Source organism: Abramis brama (assembly GCF_963993115.1).
Source record: "Abramis brama genome assembly, chromosome: 8".
NCBI lineage: Eukaryota > Metazoa > Chordata > Actinopteri > Cypriniformes > Leuciscidae > Abramis > Abramis brama.
The window spans coordinates 37,154,491-37,180,179 of NC_139970.1; the positions used below are offsets into that span (position 1 = coordinate 37,154,491).

General features: G+C 36.6%; 1 protein-coding gene across 7 annotated transcripts in view; it reads left to right on the forward strand.

Moving 5' to 3' along the window:
- The window catches only part of gulp1a (GULP PTB domain containing engulfment adaptor 1a), a 53,809-nt gene that overhangs the window by 22,970 nt on the left and 5,150 nt on the right, over positions 1–25,689 (forward strand). For 5 of the 7 annotated variants that reach the window (XM_084122510.1, XM_084122507.1, XM_084122511.1 and 2 more), the window contains exons 2-5: positions 17,343–17,425; positions 22,170–22,231; positions 24,528–24,599; positions 25,500–25,598. In XM_084122510.1, the coding sequence (XP_083978636.1) occupies positions 17,398–17,425; positions 22,170–22,231; positions 24,528–24,599; positions 25,500–25,598 (261 nt within the window). In that variant the 5' untranslated portion in view covers positions 17,343–17,397. Of the gene's footprint in view, positions 1–9,813; positions 10,140–17,342; positions 17,426–22,169; positions 22,232–24,527; positions 24,600–25,499; positions 25,599–25,689 lie in introns of those variants that run through there. The other 2 variants (XM_084122512.1, XM_084122508.1) reach the window with 2 other exon arrangements.

Below are 25,689 nucleotides of genomic sequence, written 5' to 3' on the forward strand. Positions count from 1 at the left end.
GCTACCAAGAGTTCAAACACGCAGTATTGTAACATACGTTATCACATTGACATCCCAATATCTCTGCATTGAAACATATAGGGCCTTAAAAATGAAGATTCCAAAAGAAAAGTTTCATAAGAACAAATATCTAAAATGACATTAAGATATCTTTAATACTTCTTGAATTAAAGACATTTAAACTTCGGAAAAATGTTTGTTTTGGGGACTCGGAGAGGTGTGTTGTATTCAATTGTTTTGATAGAGGGAAATAAGATACATTACACTAACTAGCAGCTGTTTAAAATGTTACCTACGTTGAAAAGGGGTAAAATTAAACAATTTGGAAATGGAGTCACATTGGGGTCCCAATTTCTATGGGACTGAACTAGGGCTTTACAAATTAAGATTCCAAAAGAAAAGTTGATAAGGAATGAGAATCTAGAAGGATACTAAGATATCTTGGACCTCTGGTTGAGTTGACATGAAATGACACTACTATTGCTGTATGATACCCAGTTACTCTGGTTTGTATTGTACAATAGGTTTCACGTACGGCCAAAGCTATTTGGCTTCACATTGATTCTAAATGTCTAAGTGAAGGATTGATAATTTCCTTGGTGGTATTTCTCAGAACATTGTTTTGTTGTCTTCGTCCAGCGGTATATTTAGAAATTATTTTCTCAGAACTGAGAAAGTGTTGAGTCCATTTTTATTCCGAGTTATGACCAGAACCATATTCTTCTGATCTTCTTTGCCTGTGATTTTCTTTTTCAGGACCCTTTGGGATAAACAATAAGCTACTTTTTAGTTGGCAATGTTTGTCTGCATAACGGCCGTAGTATTTGATTATTCTTATACATGTGTCTCAAGTGGCGTTGTCTTAGAGTTACTTCTTTGCATTAATAACTCCATTAGACGTTTTTTTCCTTTCTTTGTTAAAGTAACAAATTGCATGATTTTATGTTTTTTAATTCATTCCAGTGACATTGCATCTGAAGTCGCATCATATTCTGCATATTTGTCCCACAGGAAATATATTCCATTCTTCTTTTAAATAAGAAATAAGACTTGGTCTATATCTTGCTCTATAACTTCACAGTCGGCACTGGTGCCACTTAGACTTATCAAGGCATCAATTTCACCAATCATAAATATGTTTGAAAGGACACCGATTTTAGTAAAGGAAATGTTCTATGATAAATCAGATGCTCGTAGAGATGATCAAAAATGGCATTTCATCTGTTGAAAGGTCCTTCTTATGGTTGCAGCACAACATCTGTTAGTTCCACTGCAAACTGACTCTAATTGGCAATTAGGTCTCCTCAGTGTAGTGTTTACAGATTCTATATTCCTCTCTCATTAGTGTTAAATGTTTGAAATTGTCTAGACCACAGATGGGAATATGCTGCATTTCAGAAGTGTGTGTAGGGGACAGAGAGGGTTAGACATTGGTGGGTTTTTCTATGCTCTAGATTCACTTGATCATGATCCATTGGCTCTGCAGCCGTGGGTACATTGGCTTTGACAGAGTGAGCCGGCTGTAATTCAGTTTTTACAGATATAGAGCAGGAGCCTCTGATTCTCTCTCTGATGGACCACGTTATGTGACCTTGCATGGCAGAGAGAGGTAATCATGGGATATGAGAGGCTACATTTTTGAGGGCTGTCAGACTATACTGTCGGACAGAGGAAACATTTTTATTAAATTCAATGCATAATTTAGTTGATATGATTTAAATTGATGTAATATACATATTTTTGTATTTTTAAATCTTTTTTTAAAGAAGGATTGTATGCAGGTTGCATTTATTTGAACAAATATAAAGTAAAACAGTACTATCGTAAAATATAATTACAATTGAAATATAATTAATTCCTGTGATGGCAAAGCTAAATTTTCAGAAGCCATTACTCCAAGTCCCATGATCCTTCAGAAATTATTCTAATTTGATGGTTTGGTGGTCAATAAATGCCAATGTTAAAAACAGTTGTTCTGCTAACATTTTTGTGGAAACCATGTTAATTTTGTTGACATAAATTCTTTGTTGAATGGAAAGTTCAAACAAACAGCAGTTTTTTAAATAATAGATTATTTTGTAACATTGTAAATGTCTTTACTGTCACTTTGCTTATTGTATTGAGTGTGTACTATTTGAAATGAATGGATGAGGACTTCATTTCCTGCTATCTATAGTCTGAATAGACAGATGGGCATATTTTCTCAGTGTATCATTGAGGCCGAATCCCACATTTCCTGCTCAAGATCCACTGGTGGTTGTAAACACATGTTATGTCTCAGTACTGCTAAGGGGTTTGCTTTAAAAGATAATCATGTGGTTACTTCAGAAGGCCATGCTTTGTTGATTTAGGTGGAATGACCTGGGGATGTGGGAAAAAATGGTCCAAATGGCCCTTACACTAATACTGTAAACATAAAAAGCACTGTAGTGTCGCTCCTTTAGCACTGAGCATGTTGATTTGGATCTGAAGTGTAGTGTTCATGTGTTTTTTCTGAATATGGGCACTTTGAAGTGCCAAGTAAAAATTGGGCACCAGTGGGTGGAAAATTCACATGGAAGTTCAATCTAATGAATAATTTAAATTGAGTTCTGAACTCCACTGACGTACTTTTTTTCTAGCTTGAATGATGCTACAAGATAAGCAATCAACTTCATTACTTTTCACTTATGTGCAATGACAAAACAATCAAGAAATAATGCAACTCACAGTTTCATAGCTGCTAAGAAATATTTTACTTTCAGTAGGGCTGCCCCCAACTAAAGATTTTTCTAGTCGACTATAGTAGTCGTTAATTTAAGCCATTGGTCAACTTATATTAACTCAAGCACACGCATAAAGCTTGCCGTAAAGCACTGGCAAAAGTAATGATTATGAATGTGTCGGATAAAATAGCAAGGAGACAATTATTTATTAATAAACTAGTGTTTTCTGAGTCAGTGTCGGCTGCAAAGTTGAGGTTGACGGTGCTGACTCACCATCTCTGCAGTACAGTGGACGCGCCTTTAGAGAAAAATGTACATAATCAGAGAGTATTTGTTTAAAAGTAGACATATTTTTCATGTCTGTGAAGTAGCCTTTCCCAATTCACTTGTCACTAGTACTTGTGGTAAAATGTTAATTTTGGACCCTGCATTTGTGAGGTTGGGGCTTCTCACTTGCCATTTGATATTAGTCTATAAATACTCTTTAATGATAAAGCACTCAAACTTTCTTTAGCAAAATGCCTCTGAAATTCTTAAATTATCTATTCATTGTTCTTTTGTCTCTTTTAGTGCTCTTTTTATGTGAAGCAGTGTGGTGAGTCATTCATAAAATCATATCAAGAGACATTAGTAGACTGTGGCCTTTCAAGCTCTTCTTAAACCCTGGTGAACCCTAAACCAATCAAATTATTGAAGAGTGTAGAACATCTTTGCTCACTGAATGAGCAGCAAGCTCTTGTCTATTTATATATATATAAAAAAAAAAAATCTGTGTTGGTTTCCTCTGGCTCTTGAATCAGAAAATGTCAACAGCTGACCTATTGGAAACTGCTCTGTTGCTCGACCTTGGAGTTGTGCTATTAGTTGATGATATGGTTTGCCTTGAAGAGTTCTTCTGTAATTATGGCTCATCAAAACCTGTTTATCCTAATTAATGAAGAAAACCACTTTAACTTCATAAGTGACTGATTTGAAATGCTTTAGGCAGCTAAGAGTGCTCCTTACATGTAGTGCAGGGGAGATTCAAATTATTTTGCCTTTAAAAATAAGTACCCAAGTTGGAACCAAGTGAGCCAGGACTACCAATGGTACCCCTTCAAAAACAAGTTAAAAGCTTGTCAATGATGCCTGAAAATGCTCCCTACGTTGGCAGCTCACTGGGAATTTTGGAACAGAGCTGTGTTTTGAATACCTTTTTTGTGCCATGATCAGATACAGATACAAGTACATTCCTAGAAAATGAAGACTGGGGTAAAGCAAAAATAGAAATGCAAAGACTTTTACCTTAGCTAGCTTCCGACCTTAACAAGATTGTGCTCCTCTTTCTCCCAGCCAAGATCTCATCACCCACTCCATTTCTTTTCATCTTCTGTAAGTCGCTGAGCCAATGTATCTACATACATAAACTCAGTTTCACATTTAAGTTTAGGGCTAGAAGGGTTGGGAAATATATTTGTCAGATTTTTAACAATTTTCTCTGTTTATTATTTAGCAATATTACTTATTTGACTGCACTACTTTAGTGGATGAGAACTTATCTGGATGATGATATCACTGTTTTCTGCAGAGCTGCTTTATAGCTGAATTGAACTCATTTTATAATTGATGTACTTTATACAGTTATTGAGCTGAAATGAATCAACACTGAACTGATTTCAAGTGAATAATAATGACTACTATTGTCTTTTTAGAGCTGCTACACAGCATAATTGAATTCTGTTTGCATCATTGAATTGTTATTTTCCTGTTTTTCACTGCAAAGCTGCTTTGAAACCATCTGTATTAGTATAAATGCTATATAAATAAAGTTGACTGGACTTGACTATTATTGTAGTCCAGTCGTGTATATTTGGCAGTGAAGCAACGCAACTGACTCGGGCAGGTCACGTGACGGTAACAATATGGTGGATGTAGTACGTCCAAATTTCATTCATACTACCCCATATTCACACTATATAGAACATACTTTTTTAACAGACACAAAGTTCAAATTCAAATGTAGGACCTACTCAGACAGTATAGGTGTTAATGTGTTTTCGGATGCGCCAAGTGATTTTGAATTAATCTGATGAGTGAAATATTCACTGACTCTCTCATAAAGACATTCACCCCTGAATCCATGTTTTTGAACGGATCAATTGAATGGACAATTAATTAAGTGTGCTTGCTGAAAGCAGCACACTTATTGTTCTTCTTAAGTTTTCTTCTTTTTCTTATTAAGTGTGCTTGCTGAAAGCAGCACACTTATTGTTCTTCTTAAGTTTTCTTATTATTATTATTATTATTATTATTCCCAGGAGATAAATTTTGGCCAGCTCCTGCGCCTAGGCCCTTTGAGACAGAGACACCGTTCCAACTTTAAAACGTACGGTCAGTACCGGTGTAAGTTGCTCGCGAAGATGACATCACGAGTCTGTCGTTCGTCCGCCATAGTGGATTGAACAGAAAGCGAAACAAAATTTTCACAGGTCACAAATTTGGTCCGAACTTCACGAAACTGGATGTACATGATCCTTGGACCAAGCCTCACAAAAGTTACTAGAAGGATTTTTGATTTTCGGAAGCGTTTGCCCGTCACAGCCAAACGAAATCAGCGGCGTAGTCGCCAAAACAGGAAGTAGTTCATATTTCAGGAACGCTGTCACGTATCGAAACCAAACTTTGTACATGAACTCGGGACTCCAATGTGAGGAGGCACAAGATCTGATTTTTTTTTTTTTTTTTTTTTTTCAGGCTAATTGACAAAAACCCATTTACTTATGTCTATGCAAAAGATTTTCACCTCACACTTTTAATGTTAATGCATTTAGACAGTAGGTGGCACTGTTGTATTACATTTCACAGAGCTGCCAAGTCAGTGTATAGACTGCATTCGTTTTTACTAGGTTTGTCTTAATAAAGGCAGGACCTGAATTTCGTTTTTTAACTGTGTTTGTATGCGCGGGAAATATGCTGCGCATAACAATAGAAAACAAGGAGAAACGCGCAGTCACATGCTCAAACAATCAACAACGTCGCTCTAGAGGTGCGTTCCATTTGACCGTAAGTGGACTTCACAGGGTATTCCGCCATCTTAAGTGAGATTCCAATCCAAAGGTAGCGAACATGTTCAGTTCGAAGGGCACTGCGCACGGCATAGGGAATAAGGGAACATCAATACATCACTTCACAGGAAGTGGAGAGCGATGATCACCCAACTGTCATTTCGCGCACCACGTCATCACCAGTAAGAACGGACATAACTAACGTGTGTGTAAGTATTCATACATTTCGCCATTGTTAAATGACAGTATTTTTAACGGTTATTGTTGTGAATATTACATATACTATTTTTGATGATTATAATTTACCTCAGTGAATGCAGCCAGCTTAGCTAGTTTGTGAAGTAAAGTGATTTTATTTTAGGTAGTTGTAAAATAGTGCAATATAATTGTAAATATATAATATAATAATAAAAATTAAAATATGAATGTAGTCCTATATATATTTATGTTATATCATAATCTGCGCGACCCCGTAGTTGACTTTCTTTGATGACGTTTGCAGGGCGTTTCAAATGAGCGGTTATTGTCAGTGAAGTCCACTTCAACTGATATACCGTGCTCAGGGAGTAGGGGAGCAGTGAACACTGCGTATGGACCCTGTCGAATGGAACGCACCTTAGATGTGTAAAAACAAGTGGAAAGCGCGGGCGCGCCGCTGTCTCCTTTCGCGCTTGCTCTCCCGTGGCGTCTGTCGTTGCTATGCAAGTTATGCAACCATGAACTGCGCTCTCCATGATGACAAGGAAGTATCAGCAAAAGATTAATTGATTTCTAGCCCTTGCATTAGCTTAAAGGGTTACTTCAGGATTTAGCATTAAGCTTTGTATTAGTAGAAAACCTGTAGTATTTTCGAATTACCATGCTTTCCACCCTCATATCCCCCTGAGACAAGAGATTTATGTATTTTTTGTCTGGAAAAAATCCTCCGATGACGCAAAAATCGTCATTTTGCGTCATCGGAGGATTTTCTGGCCAGAGGCTAAAGACTACAGCCAGTAGATGGCGTTGTTCCGCATGTTTTCAACCCGCCCATAGAGGGTGGGATCTCACTCACAGAATGTACACAGTGTCAGCCGTCTTTCTTTGGAAGCTAAGCTAGCAGGCTCTTGTTCTGTGGAGAAAGCTGAATAGTAGGAGAAAGCTGAGTAAGTAGGGGTTACCATCTTCCTTTTCCCGGACTTGTCCGGCAGGCGAGATCGTTCAAAATGTCCGGGATTCAGCTTTTGCGTTCTGCGGTCGCCATTCATTGTTTACATGCACCCCTTTTGTTTCAATCTAACTGAATTCATTCCGATTGGTGAATCTGAATGTAGTGTTTACATGAACGCTAAACAAGTGATCGGTTGATGTGCGTTTTACCCTTGCTAAGAAAATTCCCGCTCCTCCGTGAGAGATGGGAGACCATCTCAGTAATGGGTCTCAGTAATGACGCCACCGGCCTCGCGCCGTTCTCCCGCGGCCGTCAGCCTCGTCCTGCTGGCCACAGTAAACATAATGAATGAATGGCGACTGTAGAACGCAAAAGCCGAATCCCGGACATTTTGGGCGATCTCTAGAGATCCCTGGCAAACTCATCACGTAGGCTAAGTTAGCCTTGTTGTTTTCAACTGCGCACTCTTACCGGTAGGCGTGGTCTCCTAAGGCAGCGAAGCAAGTGCATTCTGGGAGTTGTTGTCTTTCATCCACATAAGCCAAAAATACATTTTCTGGCTTTTCTCAGTCTAGAAAGCTCCAAATTCAAAAATTTCTTCACATTTCTTCTACTTAAATGACCTATTTTAAATACACATTCATCTTCAGAGGTGAAGTATCCCTTTAACTACTAGATATATTTATGGAGATGAAAAATAATAAGGCGCACTGTACAGCTATGATCAGCTGTTCGGCCGAGCATTCAATGTTGTTACGCTGCGAGCTGATCAGTTGGTTTGTTGCTGCCGCGCTCTATCACTCGCACACCATAAAGAGCAAATTGTTTTTTAATGTTTCAATTTCGGGATTAAGATGACATAATTTGGAAGCGGATAATTTCTTCACAAACAGCTCATTATGACTCAATGTTAGAATGCTGCACCTACACTCGATAGTGTGAATAAGATCAGCGCAACGCAGACCACTGCATTGACAGCGTGAAACATATGATCTGTCTACAGCCAGGGCTCAGCGGAAGACAGAAAATGCCGGTCCAGCGCTGATTGAGCAATTAAATTTGAAAATAAAAGACAGTTTGACATCTTTTTTCTCGCATCTCGCATTCTCGCATTTTTTCTCGCATTTCGCATCTATCCACTACCTGCTAACGTTAGTGCACTGCACCCGAGCAAGCACACTTTGCAGTTCCTCCGGAAATGCATTTTTCTAGTTGACTCAATCATTAAGAAATGAACTTGTAACCTGCAGAAAGAGTCGCTTAAAATCCCTTTATTGCATTATTGCACAAATGGACAGTTGGACACTTCTGTGAATTTTTTTTGAAGGGTAGTACAAATTAGTCATTGGGTAACTGTTTAATTTGATCCGTTAAAATGAACAGTTGATTATTTTTGTATTACATTTGTGTAGTTCTGCATTCATTATTAGTAGTTTAAGTATACATTGTTGCTGCTGCTTGTGCTAGTTTCTTTTCTGGCTCATCTGTAAATGTTATCAGATTTTCACAAGATAAACATTTAATTGTCAACATTTCTTACTAATGTCAGCCAGGTGCATGTAAGATTATGACTACTTCTGCACTTCTTAAAGCATATGGTCCAAACTACAGAATAAGTACTTTTAACTCACGAAATGGAAAATGCCAAAGTCTTAAACGCATTACTTTCCCCTCCCCACATCTGTCCACACAAGGCGGAGGGGGCGAGATGATGGAAAGGAAAACAAATTTTAGGATAATAAAGGAAAGGAATCTTTTAAAATATTCTCAGAACTGCTGATGCCAAGACTAGCACAACCCCACCCAGACCACTCTACTTAGTTTTGGAGATGAGAAGAATGGCTGTACTTTTCACCATATATACATATATATATATATATATATATATATATATATATATATATATATATATATATATATATATATATATATATATATATATATAATATATAAATATATAAATATATATATAAATATATATATATATATATATATAAGCTGTGGATTTCCATGTCTGCCCAGTGTCTTGGTCATCTGTAACAGTTGTGACCTTGTTGAATAAGGCATAGGTGTCAGATTTCAGTGAGCATAACACCGTTAGCTGCCAAAGTCCACTGTCTTGCACTCAAGTTGCTCTGTGGCTGAAGTATGAACCAGAAAGTTTGCGGTTGATGTTGTGTTTTTTTTCTGTGATGGAAAACTTTTTTTGTTTTAATCTGTTCAGCAAGTTTTCAGTGAGTTAATGTCCTTATGTGAATTACAGATACTTGCATGTTTTTGCCTTGCTAACACTGACCAAATACCGCAATATACTTATTTTTAGATACATTTTTTTAACACTTTACAATAAGGTTCCATTAGTTAATGTTAGATAATTTATTAACTAAAATTAACTAACAATGAGCAATACAATTGTTATAGAATTTAACTTTTCGTTGTCAGTTAGCTTCTATTAAATAATATTAACAGATACCAGTGTTAACAAATGGAATCTTATTAATATTAATAATAATTAATAATAATAACTTTTAACATCCATGGAACCTTTCGATTATATAAAAGGTTCTTTATAGTGGAAAAAGTTTAGATTATATTCACACTAGAAATAGTGGAAGTGTTCACTGAAAGGTTCTTTGGGGTACCAAAAATGGTTCTTCTGTGACATTGCTGTGAAACCTTTATTTTTAAGAGTGTTGGTCAGTTACTGCAGTGTTACGGTTTCATTTTGAGTTGCAAGATGGTGCCAGTTGGTTATTCTAATGTTGAAAAGGAAAATAAATAGGGAATATACAGATACAAATATACAGTTTAGTTGTCATTATACAGAAATATTTGATTGTACAATGCTTTGATTGGCCAATCGGAATGAAGTATTCCAGAGATATAAATCTGAAAAATGTTCCCCCTACACAGCACTACTTATTTCAGTCTTTCATTCTTCCTGTCTCCTTTCTTTCAAGAGGTTCTCTCACACTCATGAGACACCTCGTTTTGCTTGCAAACCCGCCGCCCCTCTTACTTTAGTACTTCACATAACCCCATCTGGTCCACAGCTGAAAACTATTAAGCACTGCTGGAACTTCCTCCTTAGTATCCCAGCTTGTGTGAAAGCGAATAAGTCGCTCTGCATTTCACCCATCTTTTTGCCTTCGTCTAAAAGCGCTCTCACTGGCTTCCTCATTTGGTTCGTATTTGGCAGAAGACACTGGCTGGTGCTTTGGAAATCTCCTCTCTTTATTGGTAAGAATGTTGGCCTTTTTATGTGGAGAGGTCTGACAGAAAGGACATGAGTGTTTGGAGTATGGCTCCGAGCTCAGCGGTGAATAACAACTGATCCATGAAAGGAATGCAGAGGGTTGAATTAATAAACATTGCTATTTTGCTATTTGAGCTCAGTAAATGGGGTTCTGTTGGAAACAAAGGATAGTTTTATTTCTTTTCTTTTTCTCAGCTCAGTTGAGTTGGTGAAGCATAGTTTTGTTGTAAATGCTGGCAATGTTGACTCAGATCTGGGTCATATCAGTGGAATGCTCATCATCTTTGAACAGCCTTAACATATTTTTTTTTTTTTCTGTGGATGTTTACATTCTTCGGTTCATCCTGAGCTGCTGCATGCTTTGTGCTTTTAAATCCAAATTCTGGATTTTTGAACACCATCATAAAAAAGAAATTCTAATGAGAAAGTAGGTCATTTTTATTTTATTTCCAAACATCAGTATGGTTATGTGAATGTTTGTTGTCCTCCTTAGTTCTTTCTTTACTTTCAGCTCATTGTTAAGGACTATTATTTGAAACATTTCCCAAAATATTGTTAATAAGAAAAACTAAAATCTTATTTAATAATTTGAAAATTAACGTTTTGATAGTTGGATAGAATTTTCAAAGAAACACAATTTCCTAATAGTCAGTTTAGTTTTTTAAAAGGTTCTTTTTGAAACCAATTTTCTTCCATAAATGATCCTGTTGTAGCCTCTGCTTTGAATGAATGTGAGAGTAAAAGGTGCAAAAATGTTATTATTGTAGGTTCTTTAAAAAAAAAAAAAAAGTGTAAAATTTTGACTATCCCCCCTATACCCACATTTATTTTTGCATAAGACATTTTTCCAACATATTGAATTTTTTTAAGAAAATAAAAGTTTATTAAAACGAAGTTGTTCGCCTGTTATGTGTTTGACACACCGCAGAATGTTGTAGTCTAGAGGGCCATCGTCAAAATGGCCTATTTCACTAAAATGGACTATTCCTGAAAGGAAAAAACACAGCTGTTTTCAACAAATCTTTTTGTGAGCTTTTGGGCTCAAAGATTAATTGCACTAGGCTCCCAATAATTGCTGTTTGCAACTATATTTTCATTTTTAATCCAGCAAAAAGGACCAAGGCAACATCAGACCTCACATCTGGGGGACCGTAGCTTCTCCACCCAACAGTTATAAATGGCTTTGGCTTCTCTCAGACATGCCTAAGCCGGAGTTGACTTTGAAGATACTAAATATTATCAGCAAACTTTGCAGCTCAGCATAAAGGACGGTCTCAGGGTCTCCCCTGTGGGACAGACTGACCAGCCAGGACGTGATAAACGGAGAACAAACACAGCTGCTGTCAGTCAGGCAGGCGGACGGCACAGCCAGGTGTTTGCCCAGGTGTGACCGGGCAACAGATAATATTGCGTAGCAGAATAACTGGGAAAGAGTGGGCATTATAGCCACAGAGTTTATTTTGTACACTCTCTGTAGAATGTTGTTATGAAATGGTATGGGCATTTTTCCTGTGAAGTTGTGGAGCAAATGTGTTAGTTAGTAAATTTGTGCAATGGTGACCATAAATATGACTCCGTATATGTCAGCCCTTTTTCATAAGTTTTCTGAACTCCTTATGATTTAAGAAGTCTTTCAGAGTTGTTCCACTTTCTTGGTCTCTTTAGGCTGCTGGCAGGGGTGACGCGACAATCTCGTGATTTCACCTGCTCAGTCAGTGATGACCGCTGTCCTTGTACGTTGGTTTGGCTCTTTGACAGCTAAATTGCCTGTGAATAAAAATACAAGTGCCTGCCTTCCTGTTCAGCCCCTTTGCATTTAAACTTGGCAGTCTGTAATGCTGATGTCTGTTTGCACTGTTCACTTGGGAGCCTAAATATGTACACGTATACAGGCACAATTTCATACTTTACAGACAGACAGAGGCATTTATTTGCACAGTTGGTCACAAAGAGCCTCATTGGCTCAAACCATTAAGCTGCTCACATATTGTCATCATCATGTTGTACCAAGTGGGGTGAATGATATGTTTAAGATAAAAAAAAAAAAAATGCATTGTTCTGTCATGAAACCTTAAATCACATTCTTCTGTGCCAAGATGTCATCCCAAAATACTATAATTTACTGTTTCCCTCCAATGACGCTCCACACCCTTCAAATGAAAACACACTATAAAAATCACCTCTTACAACTGCTTATTTTGCAAGATGCTGTGTGAATTCTCACTCATATCAAAATAGCATTTCAGACAATAGAGTTTAATTGAAGCTTATACCATTTCCCCTTAGGACAGCACATAACAGTGTGCTTTTCTGTGTTTCACCCTTTCATTACTATTTAATCAGTTTACTAGAAAAAAAAGTGCACTTCAGATTCCCCATGTACAGTTGACAATTAATCTTAAGGTTACTCAATTATTCATAACAAGAATATATTATTTCTGTGCTCATCTTCCGTTGTGTACAGTATTAAAACTGCAGATTTCTATTGCATTTTGATATGAACATGATTAGCGCCATTCAGTGAAAATTCAGTGAAGTCATGCAATGATAAACATACCCGGGAAAAAGATGGGCTTGCGCCATATTTAAGTTAACATGACTGCTAAGTCACAGACAGGCAGTGGGAGTGATGAGCTTCCACTGAAGTCATTATGAAGTTAAAGATGTATTTCTCTGAAGAGCCTCTATGAAAAGTGTTTGTCTTCACTGCATCAGGGAAATCTGTAATGCGCACATAGACCTCCATGGGGATGTCTTATGTTCTCTTCTTTCACCATTCATTCATTCATTCATTCATCCGTCTGTGCTATTGTAATATGTCTGCCCATTGGGCTTAACATTTGAATAGTTTGTCTCATAGCCTACACTCACCTAAAGGATTATTAGGAACACCTGTTCAATTTCTCATTAATGCAATTATCTAATCAACCAATCACATGGCAGTTGCTTCAATGCATTTAGGGGTGTGGTCCTGGTCAAGACAATCTCCTGAACTCCAAACTGAATGTCAGAATGGGAAAGAAAGGTGATTTAAGCAATTTTGAGCGTGGCATGGTTGTTGGTGCCAGACGGGCCGGTCTGAGTATTTCACAATCTGCTCAGTTACTGGGATTTTCACGCACAGCCATTTCTAGGGTTTACAAAGAATGGTGTGAAAAGGGAAAAACATCCAGTATGCGGCAGTCCTGTGGGCGAAAATGCCTTGTTGATGCTAGAGGTCAGAGGAGAATGGGCCGACTGATTCAAGCTGATAGAAGAGCAACTTTGACTGAAATAACCACTCGTTACAACCAAGGTATGCAGCAAAGCATTTGTGAAGCCACAACACGCACAACCTTGAGGCGGATGGGCTACAACAGCAGAAGACCCCACCGGGTACCACTCATCTCCACTACAAATAGGAAAAAGAGGCTACCATTTGCACAAGCTCACCAAAATTGGACAGTTGAAGACTGGAAAAATGTTGCCTGGTCTGATGAGTCTCGTTTTCTGTTGAGACATTCAGATGGTAGAGTCAGAATTTGGTGTAAACAGAATGAGAACATGGATCCATCATGCCTTGTTACCACTGTGCAGGCTGGTGATGGTGGTGTAATGGTGTGGGGGATGTTTTCTTGGCACACTTTAGGCCCCTTAGAGCCAATTGGGCATCGTTTAAATGCCACGGCCTACCTGAGCATTGTTTCTGACCATGTCCATCCCTTTATGACCACCATGTACCCATCCTCTGATGGCTGCTTCCAGCAGGATAATGCACCATGTCACAAAGCTTGAATCATTTCAAATTGGTTTCTTGAACATGACAATGAGTTCACTGTACTAAAATGGCCCCCACAGTCACCAGATCTCAACCCAATAGAGCATATTTGGGATGTGGTGGAACGGGAGCTTCGTGCCCTGGATGTGCATCCCACAAATCTCCATCAACTGCAAGATGCTATCCTATCAATATGGGCCAACATTTCTAAAGAATGCTTTCAGCACCTTGTTGAATCAATGGCACGTAGAATTAAGGCAGTTCTGAAGGCGAAAGGGGGTCAAACACAGTATTAGTATGGTGTTCCTAATAATCCTTTAGGTGAGTGTATATATGTCATTGGTTTAGCTTATCTCCTGATGTTTGACAATGCCTGAGAGGGAGAAGCTTAGAAACAAGCATGCAGTGAAAGGAATTTCTTTTTGACATTTTTTTTGCTATAGTGTCACGCTTAAAGACCCACTGAAATGAGCACCTTTTTCTGTCTTGTCCCATTGTTTTTCCTACTGAAGCAGGACGTTTTGAGTGGTACATAAGGTAGGGCTGCACGATATTGGAAAAAAATGACATTGCGATATTTAGTTTTTCTGTGCCCATATATTGCAATATATAAAGATAAATAATAATAAAGAAAAAGATGAAAAATTACTTTTTACTTCAGACTTTTTTAATGGCAAAATAATTTAGGGCTGAACGGTTTAGGAAAAGCTTTACTGTAATAACATATTTTATTTTTAAGTTGTAAATAAAAACATTACTGGAGTATGTTTTACATAAATAGTCTTTCCACTCAGTATTTCACATTCACACTCAATGTGTTGACGTTTCTTTGTAATTATTTGTGAACATATAGGGTTGCGCGATATGCTCCATTTTCATATCGTCCTATCGTCAGCCTGTGAGATCGGCGATACACGATATTATCGTGAGGGGGCGGGGCTTACTTATTTGATTATTAACTTGCTTATTTACTCATCAATTTGCTTGTTTTATTACTTCGTTTTAAATGAGAATCTTTTTTCTATTTTGCTAGCAAAGGTGGAGTGTCTATTAATAGGCTAAATCAGGTTATTTCCTGGTATAGTGAGGTAAAAAAAAGATCTTAATCATTCTTGTATCTGACTCGGAGTATTTCAACATGTCAGCGGGAAATTTACGGACACACATTATCCTCTTATGCCGTTACAGATCTGCAGCATTTTGACTGTTTGACGAGATGTGAACACGTTTTAATTTCTTGATTCAAGAAAGAGTCGGAGTCTGCGATATATGTCCTCCTACCAGTGCTCTCTCTGTCTGGATGCACTTCACATGCGCACCCGCACTTCAATAACGCAGGTGTTTTAAATGCCAGGAGAAATCAGAGGCAAAAATCTAAAAGTCGATCGGTTATACGCCGACTTAAACTTATGACTTGACTCTGATAAAGGAAAACGGGTTAATCCGTTTACATGACCACATGCATTGTCAGTTTATTCAGCATAATCGAGTTAATAACGTGCATGTAAACGCGCTCAATCCCTGAAAACGAAAGCAGAAACGGACTGAGCTTTCGCTGCATTAACAGCACGTTCTCTCAGAGTCGACGGTGGATAACGGTAGGCTACAGCAACTATCTTAATTACTGGCTGAATATTTCTCTTGTGGACTTACATTATTGACAGCGAAAAAATTAGAAGAATATTTCTTGTTAAACAAGTTTGAAGTTGCTTGTGATTTTCACAGATGGCAGAGTTTCACAGATGCTTCGTGAACTAAAGACTTTTATTAGGCCTAGGCGGCCTATATCATTTTATTGATATTATTATTATAATTAATATTTTGTAATTGTATTGTTTTTAGTGTTATTCGTGTCATTAAATATTTTGTTAATGTGCTATGGAAACAAAATACTGACGAACAACGATGCCGCGTCTTCATCTAGGCTCTGTATAAAAATTATGCGTCTGTTAAAGCACTCTTGACAATTTGTGAATGGATCACCTTGCAATGAAATTTCGTTTTGGGATGTAGTTTTTGTTTGTCTGTTTTAAAAACATTTTCTTTGAGGAGTCCTCATACGCGCGTGATATGGCGCAAGTGTGGTTATGTGGTGATGTCGTTATGAATTTAGGCAAGGCAAATATAATTGTAGTTCCTAATTAATTTAATAACTATACTAGCTTCATAATAATAATAATGATTTAATACATTAATGGAAAAACGAGCCAATTATCGTATTGATATCGTCAAAGGCATCTGCCATCGGCGATATCTCTGTCTATCGTCGATACACGATACTATCGTCTATCGGCACAATACATATCTATTTAAAAAAACATGCTACGTGTACAGTGCTAGACTAACTGGGACTAGTCACAGCACTTGCATATTGTTGCCCTATTGTTGGTTTGATTGCTTCTATTGCTCTCCTCATTTGTAAGTCGCTTTGGATAAAAGCTTCTGCTAAATGATTAAATGTAAATATAAATAAATGAAATTTACTTGCAATTTCTGAGTGAATATTGTTTTTAAGTAAATCTACTGTAGTGTTGATAGTTTTTAAAAAAAATATCATTCCACTTGAGTTTTCATTCCCCCTGATTTTGACTGACTATAAAGTTTCACATGGTGGCATTGGGGGAACGGAAATTCTCATTCTAGAGAATATTTAATTGGATTAAAAATCATATGTAAATTCATATGTGCTAAAGTGTAGTTTGTTAACATTTAAAGGTGCAGTAAGTGATTTCTGAGAAACTGTTCATATTTGAATTCGCCAAAACAAACACGCCCCTACCCAAAAGGATCACACCCCTATCTTGATAGCTCTGCCACCAATTTCATTAACACATTTTTCAACACGGGCACCTTCCCCCCTAATGGGTGTATACACCCCTCACTGCTGATTGGCTACAAGTGTGTTTTGGTGCTCTGTCTGATCCTCTTTTAACAGCGTTTCTTAGAGAGTACATTAGGATAAAGATGGCCTCAAATTCATACACACAAATCCAATTTTATATTCATTGGGATCTTAAGCAATTTAAAGTGTTTTCAGCTTGTAAAAAAGAAAAAAAGAAAAAAAGTAATCTCTTACTGCACCTTTAATTTCACTGTCTGACTTTTGAAAACACTCTGCATCTACCATCCTCCACAAATACACGTTCAAATATTTGAACCATGAAGGGCATAGTTACCCATAATATTTATAGTTTTGACTGTTATTCCCCCTACCTGCTGTAGTACTTCTTTGTAGTAGAGAAGATATTTGTTTTTTAAAGGGGTTATTTCTTGTGAACCCAATAGCTTTTAACCCAGTAACATTTTCTGCAATAACACACCCTAGGAGATTTAACCTTAAGGCAAATTCAAAGAATTTTGTTTTTTTGAAGCATTTAGTCGTACTTCTCTGACTCCATGGAGTAAATTTCCATATATGCTCCCATCCCAGCAGGTAGAAGTGGCACATTCCAGGAAACCGCAGCCAAGACGGAGCATTTTCAAGCATGAACCGGGCATTTAACAGAAAAAAAGGTATGCGTTGCACCTGTTTTTTGTCTTGCTTTCCTCTCTTTTCTCTGTCTGTCCATTGAACAGAATCTTTATGGCTGTCAAACGATACAAAAATTATAATGACTAAAAAATGTAACCAAATGAATTACACTTAATTAATCACAGTATTATTTACATATATCAATATTAAATTGATTCAAAGACTTTGTTGTGTGTATTTGAATTTACTGAACATGTGAACATGCTTGAATTGCTTTGATGGTTGGAAATTGCTGAAAGTACAGATTTGACTACAGACCAGGGAAACGTATTACTTAGGCTTTTAAAAAAATAATTATTCACATTATATTAATGTGCTAAAATTGACAGGCCTAACAGAAACCCTTATAAAAAAATCTACTATTCAGACTCTCCTTTTTCATAGTCTGCCTGTTCCTCTCTCTTATTCTTTCTTCCTCAACCTCTCTTTGTTCCTTCCCTAGTCTCTCCTCCCTTTCTGTCATTTCTCTGTGGCTTGGAGCAGACAACCTGTCTGACTCCAGAGGCCTGTTTTTTTTCTCTATGTATTTACAACCACCTGTCCCACCCTTCTTTCCAAAATGAATTAATGGATCTTTGATGTGATAAACCCAACTGGCCAGTCTTCGATCCCAGATGGCAGGGATTGCACTGGTAATATTTCTGTGTTAGGAGCTCCTGTTGCTCTGTCTGGCTCGCTTTGAAGATATGGACTATAATCGCAAGCGCTGTCCAATGCTAAATCCCTTGGGATGATGGAAGATATGATGATGTTTAGAGATATGTTTACAGATGACTGTAACACATTTGGTTTTTTATATGGATGAGAGATCATATCATAGGGATGCAAAATACCATTTTTCCAATGCCTTTCAATTACCAATAGCGGCATTTTTTTTTTAATGAGTGCAGTAATTTTCAATTATATTACATAGAGATTAATTATTTGAGGGTGGCTTTTTTAATGTTTTCACAAACTGTTAATAATATTCAGTAGGCCACTATAGCTGATCACCAATGTCATTGAATTTGTGAAATCATTATGAATCAAACGTATTGGTGCATCTCTAGTGTACTACATTCAGTTACAATTTGCTAATTTATCCAGAAAAAGTTGTAATCTGATTTCATAAAGAGGTTAGGTATAACAAAGTAATTATTTTGGCACTGAAAAAAGCTCTTGCGGCCACAACACGTTTCCCTCCACTGCCTTGCACGGATGTTCCTGCTGTCACAATCGCCTTCTTTCTGGTGCACTAGACAGTGCTGTTGGACCGTGGAGAACACCAATAGCCCATCTGTCTGAAAGATAGCATTAAATTCTCAATGGCGAACAATGGCGACATTTACCAGAGAGAGACGGTAATCATTTTATGGCCGTGCATTCATTACCAGCAGTGTCTAGTGTGAGTTCTGATGTGATGATACAGAAGAGGTTTCTGTCTAATGGAGTCTGACTAATGCCACCCTGCTTTAAAATGAGGTGGGTGATTCGTCATTGTTCTGTTAGGTAATGTAAATATGCCTGTCTTTATTGTTTCTTTTTGGTCATGAATTATTATTATTCTTTTTCAGAGTTAATGTATGATCATTTGTCTCATAAAACTCAGCCTAATAAAATCTTTTAGGTAAAAGTTGATGAGCTTTATGATGGATGGATGGATGGATGGATGGATAGATGTATAGATATCAAGTTACAAAAGGGTTGGGTAAATATACAGTAGGACAGAACACATATTGGGTTAATTGTACTCAGCAAATTAGGTTGGTTATTTAACCAAGTATAATGGGTTGATTAATTATTGTTGTTAACAAAGCATCAAATACATTACACTACTAATACTATTTTTTTTTTATGAGGTAATTAAACAATAATAAAATTACAGACAATGAATGAAGAACTCACTATTATTAACAAGGTAGAGACTGCAATATATAAACTATGAATTAACTATAGACTAATAGTTTGCAAATAATCGTGTTACCAAATAATGTTTTGATTCTTTAGGGTTATCTGCTGAAAAAATATAGAATAATGAAATGTAAAGTTACAGGTTCAATTACTGTTCGCATACTTAACAGGTATAGACTGTTAGTTTCTGAATTAGATGGTTGGTAATTCACAAAGCTCGAAGGCAGAAGCACTGTTTGTGTGATGACAAAGAAATAATTGGACCCAGATTCTTTCCAGACTTATGCATCCAATTACTAGACACAGAACATTAAATAGCTACAGTGTCTGTTATTTAGAGCATAATAAAATCAAGTTTGAACCCACACATGATCAGTTTGAATAGCCTAAACAGCACAAAAGATTTAGCATAATCTCTGATGTGAATTGTTTGTCTTTTTTTCTTCTTTTTTTTTCATGCTTTTAAGCTCAGAAATCATTATGTTTGGGGAGTTCGGCTGGTTAATTAGTGACAATCTAATATTCCCAAAACACTTCACAGTATCCTGTAAATAACCTTAGCTAAATTATACACAATACTACCTAATTACTTCTATTACATGTAACAGTTGTGCCATCTTTTTCTGTCTCTGTATCTTCTTTCATTTTATTTATTTCCCTGCAAAACGCTTGGGATGATGTCATCATCGCATTACTAATACCTCCAGGTTTTCATAGCATGCAGCTGGAGATGACAGAAATACCTTGCGAATATGGATAAAACATAATCTTTCTTTAATGAAAAATTGCTCAGGTGCTTGCACTCCAGAACGTGTATTAAAATGCGTTTTCAACACTTAAATCTATTTCAATTGAAATGCAACAAGAGCTTAGTGCCCACTTCCCAGTGCATTTCTTTACTGTTTGTTAAAGTGGCTTAAAGATGCATTACTATTGTAATAGATCATTATTATCTTATTTTTTCTGTGACGTCGCCTTATTGCCATTCAGAGCTCCATGAATCAAAGCAGTGAGTTGTAAAATTAGATGCAGAGACTACCAAGGCTCTTACGCTCCTCTGAAGCCCTTGTGGAGGAATCCTGTTAAGAATATGTCAATATGTTCTGATTTGGCAGACTTGATGTTCACTCATTGATCATTGGATATTACAGTGTGGGAAAATTATCGATATTTGGCCACGCTTCCAATTCAGTACAATTCATTAAATGCACAACACACGCTCAGCCTGCTATTAGTAGGGCAAAGAGAAAGTCGAGATGCTCATATATGCACAGAGATGGCACCACAGACACAATCACTTTTGACACATTTCAGTGCTTTCTCTAATGATCTTTTGGCAGATTTTTCTCTTTGTTACCCATTCTCCATTCATATTGGTTTCCCTTCAAAAATATAAGAATAAGCAATGCATTTCTTCAGACACTTTGCCATCAGTTTCTGCACCACTGTGATCACTTACCGTTCTTACACACGGATGTACGCAAAAAGTGACATTTTGAGGTTTGCTTTCTTCATTTGACCAATGAATCGCACTCTATGAGGAATCTCAGCGTGCAAACTGTACCCTGACAATCCATGGAAGGAGACAAACTGGCAGATTTTCAATAAGCAATGGATTCATGAGGATAACAATGAGATCAAAATACACAACATTTGAACCTTGATAATTAACTTTGAAGTACATGTACTACATGACACGTTATATAACTCACCAATTTAAACCCCTTATTGCTCTGAATGCCTCAAAAAGTGTGGCTAAGTTTTGAAATGACCGCTTATCTATAGGAGTTACTCATTTTTCAGTCCGTAGGCCATTTCTTTTTCTGTACATTTACAATTAACTGCTGATTAAAATCGATCACTGCTTTCTTGAAATGCCAGAAGAGGTTTTGAGTCCTCAGGGGTCTTTTATTTCGATCTGCCTGAGTTATACTTAGCTAAATGGGAGATTAATTGGTCGTTGTTTCCCTCTAAATGGCTGTATGGCCGATGTCCAGAATACCATTGCATAACACTCTCTCAGAAGCAATTAAAGCATAGTTTAAAGAAAGAATTGGGGGAAAAAGAGTGTGATGAGTTACAAATGTTGGCTGACACCCCATATGTACTATATAAGGAATAGGGAGTGATTTCGGACACACAACGGTGTGGCTAACTCTGTTCATGAGCTCCTGGGGTTGACGCCGAGTAAATCGGCGGGCGCTCTGAATGTTGTGACTCCTGCGGCTTGTTTGTCACAGTTAGGCCTTGCAGTTTCCTCTAAGCTGTCACACAAGGACAGGCACGGCAGTGTCTCCTGTCCATCACATCTGACCCCCCGTCTGCACTCCTTTAAGGCCAATTTCAGTAATTCCCCTTCTGACAAGCCAGGTTGAGCTACAGTACACTGCAGCATTAGCTGAAATCCTTCTTATGCACAGGCTTTTGTTGTTCTTCTTTGACTATCTTTGAAATTGCTTTATTTAACAGTTAGGAGAAAAAAAATAGTTTTTTCTTCTTCTTCTTCTTCTTCTTCTTATAATAATAATAATAATTATTATTATTATTATTATTATTATTATTATTAATTAAAAATTATTAATTCTGTTGTTTAAAGATATTTACACAGGTTTCACTGCTAAGAGTTCTGAACAGCAGTTGATTAATAAATAATCATTTATAATAACTGGTTTATTGTTTATACACATTTGCACTAGAATTTTCGCTGCTAAGAGGTCTAAGCAGCAGCTGATTTAAAGGACTTTTTTTTTTATAGACTGTTTGCCTGAAACATTGAGAATATCATTAAGATATTGCGTACTTCATAATACCTCATAGTGTTCTGTCTCTTTCTAGATAAATCATGGATGCACACTCCAGAAGCTCTGGCCAAGCATTTTATAGCATACAATGTCAAGGTATGTGTTATGAACCTTTTTTTCCACCTAAATATTTTTCTCTTAAAATGTATTTTTAGATGAATGTGGCTGTTTTGGTAAATAATCTTTGGTAAAGAATTATCTCAACAAGGTTGCATTTATTTTATCTAAAATATTGTAAAACATTGTGAAATATTATCACAATTAAAAATTTGGTTTTAAAATTTTTGTTTTAAAGACACAATATGTAAGATTATTGTACTAAAATATTATTGTGTCCAAAAAACACAAGAGCAGTGTTATATATTTTGTAAACTTGTGTACTTACATTATCCCAAATATTTCCAACAATGTTTAAATCCAGAGAAATCAGCAGTTTTAACCAATGTAACGGCCAGTGTCATTGCATCGCCTGTCAATGACGTCATATCCACGTTAGCCTCGATTTTCATGGAAACACCAAAGATGCTTTAATATATCCCTTTTACAATTTTTTTTAATTTTTAGGATTCTTTGATCAATAGAAAGTTGAAAAGAACAGCATTTATTTGAGAGAGAATTTTTTTGTAACGTTATCAATATCTTATCAACTGATCATTTTAAGGCTTTCTCTCTGATTCATAAAAAAAAAGAAAAAAAAAGACTTAATGACACCAATGTTTTGAACGGTAGTATGTATATCTATATATTTTTTTCACTTATAACCAAAGTTATATTTTATTGTATATTTTTTATACATTAAATAATATATATTAAATATATTTAGTTTATGTATAAAAATGTAGCAGCCTTAGTACAAAAACTCTTGTACTGTGAACTATGACAATAAATAGCTTGGCTTTATTTGAAATAACAGTGAAGCTTGCGGAATAAAACCAGAAATACTGTATGTATGAAGAAAGATAATGGGGTCAGTTTTGATTTCATGTTGACTTTAATGCTTGTCGTCATAAATACAGGAATTGTACTTAAAAAAAAATTACAACAATATACAGAGGTCTAAACAGAGACAGCCTAAATGGAAGGATCAATGCAAACGCTATATCAATTTTCACTTTTTTCTGTCTTTTTTTTTCAGTCCTTTCACAAAACAATGAATTTGTTTGTGTCTCTTTTGTTATTCATCAAACTTCTTGTGGGAAAGAACATCTCGTATACACTGTCAGTGCTGTTTTACGCTCCGTTTCACCAAAGACTCATCTTCTGTTCAGAACCTGTCTGCTCCGAGCAGTGACTCTAAGATGTCTTACTGAATTCCTCCCGAAAACAAAAGGATTTTGATTCTCAGAGCTGCTGAAGTTTCAGCTGTGTTGTCCGCCTTTGGAGAGGAGAAGAGAATAGACAAAGAAAGTGAATTAAAGAAGGAAAAAATGGTATTCTGCCAGTGTTAGGAGGTGATAGATGAGCAAAGGCTGGATGTCTTTGGCAAAAAAACAACACATTCGGACCAGCAGGGAACAGTCGTCAGGAACAAGAGACTCTCCACCCAGTGTAATGTAGTGTATCTATCACTCCTGCCTCACTTTCTGTTCCACCGTGCTCACTTGCCCTTGAGTGTGGACGACATCAATCATAACTACGTGCTGCAGATGCGTTCATGGGTTCTGATTTGTTTAACTCCAGTTTGGAAGATAGTGCAGTTCTTGTCCACCAGAAGAATATAATATTTCACTTGTCTGTGTAATGAGTAGGACTAATCATAAATCCATTACTTTCAATGCATTCTTAGAAAGAGGCTGACCAGCAGTAATGACTAAATCACAGAAATTAGTGTTTGGAAAGGTGGAGGGACCATTTAAAGATTCTGTTTAGCCTCGTCAGAGAAAAGTAATGTTTTTGTGAGTGAAATGTTTACTTAATGTTATGCGTGAAAATAGGTCAGACAAGAAAATCACATAAGTATGGTCTGGAAATCTTTGTGGTTACTGTCAAAATACTGTTCAATTATAAATTTCAATAGAGCAACCATTAGACTAAAGAAGTAATGGCAAGGTGTAAGCCATTAGGGTATGTTGTTTGTTAAATCAGCTAGCACAGCATCTTGACCACAAGGACTGGGTAAAAGGTTAATAGCTCCATCTGTTGGAAGCTGAATGAAGTGTTGTTCATGTTGGGTTATGAATGATGATGAAATTATCATTATAATTGAACCCAAAATAACTGAGAATGTCAGCACAATAAACGAAAGTACTGGTGTGGTTTGCTTTGTGTTCAATAATAATAATAAAAAGTCTTAAATAATCCCCTTCATGTTCAGCTTTTTGTTTCATTAACACACTTTATTGATTGATTTATGGATTATTATTTATTTTTTAAAATCTGTGTTCTCCCCTAGTTTCTGGGAAATACAGAAGTTGATCAACCCAAAGGTACAGAAATTGTGAAAGATGCTGTCAGAAAGCTCAAGGTAAGTTACTTTAGCTTCACATTGGCTGCTCACAATAGGCACCATTGTTTTCATCTGGAAACAGGAAGTGGTATTACTCTTGAGAGGATGTAATATCGGCACCCTCCAGCTGTTACAGACCTTACGTGGTGGATCACAGCTGTTTAATGATGCATAGAGAACTCTATTTTATAAACACTCCTCTTAAAGGGTTAGTTCACCCTAAAACATATTTAATTACTCACCCTCATGTCGTTCCAAACCCGTAAGACTTTCGGAACACAATTGAAGTTCTTTTTGATGAAATCTATGAGATACTCTCCATTGACAGCTACGCAACTACCTCTTTGACGCTTCAAAAAGTTCAGAAAGAGATCGCAAAACTACTCCATATGAATTAGGGTTGCACGATTGATCGAAATGAAACCCTATAAAAGCCTAAATTAAATCTGTTCATCTTATAAAGTGATCGAGTCTCTTTAGAAAATTTGGACTAAACCACTCAATTCATATGGATTAGTTTTACGATCTCTTTATGAACTTTTTGAAGCGTCAAAGTGGTAGTTGAGTAGCTGTCAGTGGAGGGACAGAAATCTCTCAGATTTCATAAAAAAGATTTTGTGTTCCGAAGATGAACGAAAGTCTTACGGGTTTGGAACGACATGAGGGTGAGTAATTGATGACAGAGTTTTCATTTTTGGGGGAACTATCCCTTTAATCTTACATTATCGTTTGTAAGGGGTATGGTTAAAATAAGAAATGTCACATTTAAATAATAAGAAGAACAATAATTAATAATAATAATAATAACAGTTATTATTATTATTATTATTATTATTATTATTATTATTATTATAACTATTATACATATTTGATCTCTCTTAATGTGATTGTGGTCTTTTTATCTTTCTCTATTCAAAGTTTCAGAGGCATATTAAGAAGTCAGAGGGACAGAAGATCCCAAAAGTCGAATTACAGATATCCATCTATGGAGTGAAAATATTAGATCCTAAATCAAAGGTATGTGCATAGCCTAACAAACGGATTTATGAAACAAAATTGTGTCGAACATGAGCCATGTTGTTTAAGTAAAGCCAATTGAGAGACTATA